The 9,080-nt window shown below is 45.9% G+C and overlaps 3 protein-coding genes across 3 annotated transcripts; all 3 read left to right on the forward strand.

Moving 5' to 3' along the window:
- Positions 1-6,763: 6,763 nt before the first annotated feature.
- Positions 6,764-7,165, forward strand: LOC138364909 (uncharacterized). The gene has a single exon (XM_069324989.1). The coding sequence runs from the start codon at positions 6,764-6,766 to the stop codon at positions 7,163-7,165; it is 402 nt and encodes a 133-aa protein (XP_069181090.1).
- Positions 7,166-8,087: 922 nt separating this feature from the next.
- Positions 8,088-8,465, forward strand: LOC138364910 (aegyptin-like). Its single transcript, XM_069324990.1, has one exon. The coding sequence runs from the start codon at positions 8,088-8,090 to the stop codon at positions 8,463-8,465; it is 378 nt and encodes a 125-aa protein (XP_069181091.1).
- LOC138364911 (putative carbonic anhydrase 2) lies at positions 8,462-8,878 on the forward strand. The gene has a single exon (XM_069324991.1). It carries the CDS (start codon positions 8,462-8,464, stop codon positions 8,876-8,878), a length of 417 nt encoding a protein of 138 aa, XP_069181092.1.
- The last annotated feature ends 202 nt before the right edge of the window (positions 8,879-9,080 follow it).

Raw genomic sequence — 9,080 nt, forward strand, 5'->3', positions numbered from 1 at the left:
ATATATATATATATATATATATATGTCGTACCTAGTAGCCAGAACGCACTTCTCAGCCTACTATGCAAGGCCCGATTTGCCTAATAAGCCAAGTTTTCATGAATTAATTGTTTTTCGACTTACTCACCTACCTAACCTAACCTAACCTAACTTTTTCTGCTACCTAACCTAACCTAACCTATAAAGATAGGTTAGGTTAGGTTAGGTAGGGTTGGTTAGGTTCGGTCATATATCTACGTTAATTTTAACTCCAAAAAAATAAAACTGACCTCATACATAATGAAATGGGTAGCTTTATCATTTCATAAGAAAAAAATTAGAGAAAATATATTAATTCAGGAAAACTTGGCTTATTAGGCAAATAAGGCCTTGCATAGTAGGCTGAGAAGTGCGTTCTGGCTACTAGGTACGACATATATATATATATATATATATATATATATATATATATATATATATATATATATATATATATATATATATATATATATATATATATATATATAGTAAATAGTAGATAACTCGTGGTAATTTAAACAATGGTCTACCTCATGGGACTGGTTCCAACTGCTCACTTGAAACAACTCCCAACGAAACTCAGGTGGCATGGCAGACTATGCAAATTAGCCTAATTGAAAAGTAAAGAGGTGTAATAAGTACGCTAAGAGACAACTCTATAATTAGGGATCCAAGATTTGTCCAGCCACCTTTCTTTTACACGTAACGGGTATTACTAACACGGCTTAATGTCTGTCCAAAATAAACTTGATGAAACTCCCCCTCCTTCTCCAAAGGGTACTAAATTCACTGGGCAGTCTGCCTTCGTAAGGCAGACAGCGCGAAGCGGTGTCCGACAATCTGCTCACAGACTGGCAGACAGCGCGTAGCGGTGTCCGACAGTCTGCTCACAGACTGGCAGACAGCGCGCAGCGGTGTCCGACAGTCTGCTCACAGACCGGCAGACAGCGCGCAGCGGTGTCCGACAGTCTGCTCACAGACCGGCAGACAGCGCGTAGCGATGTCCGACAGTCTGCTCACAGACCGGCAGACTGCGCGAAGCGGTATCCGACAATCTGCTCACAGACTGGCAGACAGCGCGCAGCGGTGTCCGACAGTCTGCTCACAGACCGGCAGACAGCGCGTAGCGGTGTCCGACAGTCTGCTCACAGACCGACACAGTGCGCAGTGGTGTCCGACAATCTGCTCACAGACTGGCAGATAGCGCCCAGCGGTGTCCGTCAGTCTGCTCACAGACCGGCAGACAGCGCGTAGCGGTGTCCGACAGTCTGCCCACATACCGGCAGACAGCGCCCAGTGGTGTCCGACAGTCTGCCCACAGACCGGCAGACAGCGCCCAGCGGTGTCCGACAGTCTGCTCACAGACCGGCAGACAGCGCCCAGCGGTGTCCGACAGTCTGCCCACAGACCGGCAGACAGCGCCCAGCGGTGTCCGACAGTCTGCTCACAGACCGACACAGTGCGCAGTGGTGTCCGACAATCTGCTCACAGACCGGCAGACAGCGCCCAGCGGTGTCCGTCAGTCTGCTCTCAGACCGGCAGACAGCGCGCAGCGGTGTCCGACAGTCTGCTCACAGACCAGCAGACAGCGCGCAGTGGTGTCCGACAGTCTGCTCACAAACCGGCAGACAGCGCGCAGCGGTGTCCGACAGTCTGCTCACAGACCAGCAGACAGCGCGCAACGGTGTCCGTCAGTCTGCTCACAGACCAGCAGACAGCGCGCAACGGTGTCCGTCAGTCTGCTCACAGACCGGCAGACAGCGCGTAGCGGTGTCCGACAGTCTGCCCACATACCGGCAGACAGCGCCCAGTGGTGTCCGACAGTCTGCCCACAGACCGGCAGACAGCGCCCAGCGGTGTCCGACAGTCTGCTCACAGACCGGCAGACAGCGCCCAGCGGTGTCCGACAGTCTGCCCACAGACCGGCAGACAGCGCCCAGCGGTGTCCGACAGTCTGCTCACAGACCGACACAGTGCGCAGTGGTGTCCGACAATCTGCTCACAGACCGGCAGACAGCGCCCAGCGGTGTCCGTCAGTCTGCTCTCAGACCGGCAGACAGCGCGCAGCGGTGTCCGACAGTCTGCTCACAGACCAGCAGACAGCGCGCAGTGGTGTCCGACAGTCTGCTCACAAACCGGCAGACAGCGCGCAGCGGTGTCCGACAGTCTGCTCACAGACCAGCAGACAGCGCGCAACGGTGTCCGTCAGTCTGCTCACAGACCAGCAGACAGCGCGCAACGGTGTCCGTCAGTCTGCTCACAGACCGGCAGACAGCGCGTAGCGGTGTCCGACAGTCTGCCCACATACCGGCAGACAGCGCCCAGTGGTGTCCGACAGTCTGCTCACAGACCGGCAGACAGCGCCCAGCGGTGTCCGACAGTCTGCTCACAGACCGGCAGACAGCGCCCAGCGGTGTCCGACAGTCTGCTCACAGACCGGCAGACAGCGCCCAGTGGTGTCCGACAGTCTGCTCACAGACCGGCAGACAGCGCCCAGTGGTGTCCGACAGTCTGCTCACAGACCGGCAGACAGCGCCCAGTGGTGTCCGACAGTCTGCTCACAGACCGGCAGACAGCGCGTAGCGGTGTCCGACAGTCTGCCCACAGACCTTCAACCAGGAAGCTTGCTAAGAAACCGGGCCGCGGGGACATTAGTGGGCTTGCAGTCATGCCTCCCAAACAGGTTAAGGTGTGGTAATTGTTGCAGAATGAATGTAGCTTACCCCCCTCCCCCCCCCCCCTCTCTCTCTCTCTCTCTCTCTCTCTCTCTCTCTCTCTCTCTCTCTCTCTCTCTCTCTCTCTCTCTCTCTCTCTCTCTCTCTCTCTCTCTCTCTCTCCCTCTCTCTCTCTCCCTCTCTCTCTCTCTCTCTCTCTCTCTCTCTCTCTCTCTCTCTCTCTCTCTCTCTCTCTCTCCCCGCCATCCTAATCCTGCCACGTTCAAAACAACACATCCCTATTCATCTGCCATCTCTACTCTAAAGCCACAATATAACCAACTACTATTTTCAAACACCTACGTCATTAAATGAAACTTCGATGCATTCTGTTACCATATGTTAATGCAAAGACCAAAATTGCGCACTCCAGCAATGAGACATCATTCGTAACAGCTATAACACTATACAGTATATGTAGCCTCGCATGGCATGTATATGAGTTATGACCGCAGAGAAACACGAATCAGCAAAAAGCATGGAAATAGAAATCCAGCATCGACTGTAAGGAGCACAGCAACGCTAACAGTCACGACGGAATTACGGGAAACTAACTGGTAAGTGAAAGGACAGTTGAAGACATTTATATATCCACTAAATACCATTACCTTAAGCAGGCTACTGAGAAGTAAAGCCAAGCATCTTGTCTTGGCTTACTTCTGTACATAGGAAGAGACGTGGATTTCGACAACAAACATATAGTATTAAGTATTAAGTGCAAACTATGCAACATTATTATACAACAGATACGGTACTTGTAAAATGCAAAACGCGTACGCAATATATATATATATATATATAATATATATATATATATATATATATATATATATATATATATATATATATATATATATATATATATATATATATATATATATATATAGGGGTGGCAGGAGAAGAAAATATATACGTGTTCAATGAGAATCCACAAGGTCCTCTCTGAATACTCCCCTCACAACTTTATTTATCGGGTATATTAATTTATTATCTTTTTTATTTATCTTTTTATTACCTTTTTTATTATCTTTTGACAATTTATTTGTCAGGTATACTATATAAAAAATATATATTTTATATTTATAATATACATTTTATTTTTATATTTGTTTTATATTTACATTAAATATACATTATATTCATATATATTATTTTATAGCATATTACATAAATAAATAAAGCAATAAATTTATTTACTCAACATAAATCCAAGTAGCATATCAAACACATGACAAGAATCACATAATACCAGAAGATAAAGAACTGTCAAATATTTAACTGGTACAGTTCTAAAACTCAATATTAGGGCCATGCAACAGTCCTAAATAGGAAGCTTTTTTGTCTTGGAACTAAGACACACACAAGTGTAGACAGACACCATCCCCCCACCCTGGTGCATTACACACACACCATCTTGAGACATACAAGGGGGAAGGTAAAAGCAAGTTGCAATGCAAGGGAGGGAAGGGAGGAGCCATCTGCAAGGCGCTCCCAACAAGGCAGGAGGCCTGGAGGCGTGACTGTGGGCGCTCCAACAGCGCGCCCTTGAGCGGATTTGGCAACACCCTCAAGTGTTTGTCCCACATTCTATAGGAAGAGAGAGAGTGTGAGAAGAGAGAGAGCAGGTGTATAGTGCAGCATCCATACAGCATGTTTTTTGGGTTAAGACTCCTACTCTAACAAACCCATCAAGTTCTGGACCACGCGTGGACGAACGAGATGCAGAAGGCAGTTAATGGCGGAATAATTTTTGGAAGCGTCACACTTTAACGAGCTCCGTGCCGGGCCTAATTTGTATACGAGCCGCTCTTGGAGGTACCAACGCAGCCCTTGTCCACGGATATGCATGCAAGCACAATCGTGCTCTACAACCTCAACTGTTACGTGAAACACTGAGGTATTAGATCTAGACTGAAGACTCATTGTCCATTATGCCTCCCGAATTTAAGGAGAAATAAATCATTAATACTTTAACAGAAACTAAAACTAATACAAAAATAATAATAGAACCCAACAATAACAGTAATAATAAAGATTATTATTATTGTTATAATCGTTATTCATTATTCAATTATTACTGCACAAACAATAATACAATTAATACGTAAATGGAAATAATAAAAGATGTAAAATCAACTCTTGTCCCACTGACAATAAAAAAAATTACCCAAACACTTGTTTACTCTGCAAATTATATATGCAGTCATAAAACAGGTGTACAAGACTAACATCAACGCGGACGTAATGAGACCAACCTCCAGATTTGGCGGCAAAAAAAAAAAAAAAACCTTCCCGCCAACACCTGGCCCTCTGGCGGCCACTTGACACACTCCGAGACGTAAACAAACTGGGGAATGACTGGGTCCGCTGCCACCATTACTTCTTACTCACTCAAAAGCTTTACTACCAATTTTAATTTTATCATTCTGTTGTCTCCGAATCACTTTTCACGGCATTTGCTCTCGCTAAATTGGTAAATTGAATTACTTATTTTTCGTTTCACTGTAATTCACATGTCTTCAATTGATATTTTAATTTTAAAGCAACATATATATATATTTATTTTCTGGACAATGGAAAATGCCTTGCCTCTACTCATTCTATTTTGTAAAAGCCCACAGTTACTCAAAGAATTCTTCTCAAATCCTGAATATTTTATATTTACAGGGGAGTAAAAGAGGAATTTAAACAAATTGGAAGTCAAATTAACCGGGGCATTTGCAAACACAATGAAACCCGGCAAATACAGGTAAGCAGGAAGTCTGTATTTACTCCTTTATTATAGATGTGATAGCTGTTTTAGTACTAGTAGTAGTACCAGCAGCACTGGCTAGTAGTAATACTTGTAGATTAGTACCAGCAGCACTAATAGAAGCAGTAATTCTTGTAGATTAGTACCAGCAGCACTAATAGTAGCAGTAATTCTTGTAGATTAGTACCAGCAGCACTAATGGTAGCAATAATACTTGTAGATTAGTACCAGAAGCAATAAAAGTAGCAGTAATACTTATAGAGTGATACCAGCAGCACTAATAGTAGCAATAATACTTATAAGATTAGTACCAGCAGCAATACTTGTAGATTAGTACCAGCAGCACTAATAGTAGCAGTAATACTTGTAAATTAGTACCAGCATCAATACTTGTAGATTAGTACCAGCAGCACTAATGTTAGCAGTAATACTTGTAAATTAGTACCAGCAGCACTCATGGTAGCAGTAATACTTGTAGATTAGTACCAGCAGCACTAATAGTACCAGTAATACTTGTAGAGTAATACCATCAGCACTAATAGTAGCAATAATACTTATAGATTAGTACCAGCAGCACTAATAGTAGCAGTAATACTTGTAAATTAGTACCAGCATCAATACTTGTAGATTAGTACCAGCAGCACTAATGTTAGCAGTAATACTTGTAGATTAGTACCAGCAGCACTAATGGTAGCAGTAATACTTGTAGATTAGTACCAGCAGCACTAATACTTGTAGAGTAGTACCAGCGGCACTAATGGATGTAGTAATACTTGTAGATTAGTACCAGCAGCACTAATAGTAGCAGTAATACTTGTAGATTAGTACCAGCAGCACTAATGGTAGCAATAATACTTGTAGATTAGTACCAGAAGCAATAAAAGTAGCAGTAATACTTATAGAGTGATACCAGCAGCACTAATAGTAGCAATAATACTTATAAGATTAGTACCAGCAGCACTAATACTTGTAGAATAGTACCAGCAGCACTAATAGTAGCAGTAATACCTGTAGATTAGTACCAGCGGCACTAATGGTAGCAGTAATACCTGTAGATTAGTACCAGCAGGGCTAATGGTAGTAGCAAAACTTGTAGATTAGTAGAAGCAGGATGAATAGTAATAATACTTGTACATTAGTATCAGAGGCACTAATAATAGCAGTAATACTTGTAGATTAGTACCAACAGCACTCATAGCAGCAGTAATACTTGTAGATTAGTACCAGCTGCATGAATAGTAGTAGTAGTAATACTTGTAGATTATAATATAGTAGCAGCATGAATAATAGTAGTAATACTTGTAGATTTAGTGATAAAAACATCAGTAGTAATATTACTAGTAGCAGCAGCAGCAGAAATAGGTGTAGCATACGAGTAATACTTGTAGCAAAAGCAGCAATAGTTGTAGCAAAAGCAGTAATACGTGTAGCAACAGTAATAGTTGTAGCAGAAGTAGTAATAGTTGTAGAAGAAGCAGTAATTGTTGTAGAAGCAGTAATAGTTGTAGAAGAAGCAGTAATAGTTGTAGAAGAAGCAGTAATAGTTGTAGAAGAAGCAGTAATAGTTGTAGCGGAAGTAGTAATAGTTGTAGAAGAAGCAGTAATAGTTGTAGCGGAAGTAGTAATAGTTGTAGCGGAAGTAGTAATAGTTGTAGCGGAAGCAGTAATAATTGTAGCATAAACACTAATTGTTGTAGAAGAAACAGTAATATTTGTAGAAGCAGTAATAGTTGTAGCAGAGTAGTAACAGCTGTAGCAGAAGCAGTAATAGTTGTAGCGGAAGCAGTAACAGTTGCAGCAGCAGTAGCCTCATCAATATCATCATGAGTATTGTTGTTGTTGTTAAAGATTCGCTATCTGGAACAAAGTTCCAAGTAGCACGGGCTATGGTGAGCCCGTGATCATCATGAGTAGCAACACAAGTGACATTAGACATAATAGCACCGTAGAAGTAACTGCATTAATAGTAGTAGAAACTAGTAGTAAAGTTAATGTAACTAGTAATAGTATTTAAGTTATTGTAATGATAATTGAATTTTAGTAGAATCTTTGGTAATAGTAATAGTAGTAAGCAGTAATAGTTGTAGCAGAACTATTATTAGCAAGTGTTGTTGTGGCCCCTTAGGCTACACCTTAAGTGGCCCCATAAGTGTTGTGTATGCCCCCTTGTGCTACACACAAGGGGCATAATTGGCCGGCCTCTCATAGTGTTCAAAGTGATTATATACGTCAGGCTGCGAGCAGCCGCGCCCAACGGCCTGGTCGGAGACCGGGCCGCGGGGCCGTTGTTTCCCCGGAAACTACACAAGGTAGGTAGGTAGTAGTAGTAGTAGTAGTAGTAGTGGTGGTAGTAGTAGTAGTAGTGGTAGTAGTAGTAGTGGTAGTAGTGGTTGTAGTAGTAGTAGTAGTAGAAGTAGTAGTAGTAGTAGTAGTAGTAGGCTATATTTAGAACATGAAGCAGTTGAGAGGACTACGGCGGCGGCAGACGGCGGCGGACGATGAAGAGGACAGCGGCGAGGGTGGAGGATGAAGAGGACAGCGACGAAGAGGGCAACGGCGACGACGGAGGATGAAGAAGGCAGCAGCGACGACGGAGGACGACGATGGCAGCGGCGACGACGGAGGACGACGACGATGGCAGCGGCGACGACGGCAACGAGGAGGGCAGCGGCGACGACGGCAACGAGGAGGGCAGCGGCGACGACGGCAACGAGGAGGGCAGCGGCGACGACGGCAACGACGAGGGCAGCGGCGACGACGGCAACGAGGAGGGCAGCGGCGACGACGGCAACGAGGAGGGCAGCGGCGACGACGGCAACGAGGAGGGCAGCGGCGACGACGGCAACGACGAGGGCAGCGGCGACGACGGCAACGACGAGGGCAGCGGCGACGACGGCAACGAGGAGGGCAGCGGCGACGACGGCAACGACGAGGGCAGCGGCGGCGACGGCAACGAGGACAGCGGCGACGACGGAGGATGAAGAAGGCAGCGGCGACGACGACACCGAAGAGGACAACGGCGGCGACGACGGAGGAAAACGAGGGCAACGGCGACGACGGAGGACGAAGAAGGCAGCGGCGACGACGGAGGACGAAGAAGGCCGCGGCGACGACGGAGGATGAAGAAGGCAGCGGCGACGACGACACCAAAGAGGACAACGGCGGCGACGACGGAGGATTACGAGGGCAACGGCGACGACGGAGGACGAAGAAGGCAGCGGCGACGACGGAGGATGAAGAAGGCAGCGGCGACGACGACACCGAAGAGGACAACGGCGGCGACGACGGAGGATTACGAGGGCAACGGCGACGACGGAGGACGAAGAAGGCAGCGGCGACGACGGCAACGAAGAGGACGGCGGATGAACGAAGCGGGCAGCGGCGACAACGGTAGACGAAGAGAGGCAACAGGACAACGGCGACAAACACTACTGCGACGTGAACACGTTAAGCGCCACTATATTCCAATCACCCACCTTCTTGCTCTCTAGCTTTAAAAAAAAATGTTAACATCAACGAGCCAGGGCAAGCATCCACCACTCCCAAGGCCCCCCCCCCTCCTCTCAACAGTGACGAATACTTCTCCCACTCCGTAA

This window comes from Procambarus clarkii, chromosome 15 (genome assembly GCF_040958095.1).
Source record: "Procambarus clarkii isolate CNS0578487 chromosome 15, FALCON_Pclarkii_2.0, whole genome shotgun sequence".
Taxonomy (NCBI): Eukaryota; Metazoa; Arthropoda; class Malacostraca; order Decapoda; family Cambaridae; genus Procambarus; species Procambarus clarkii.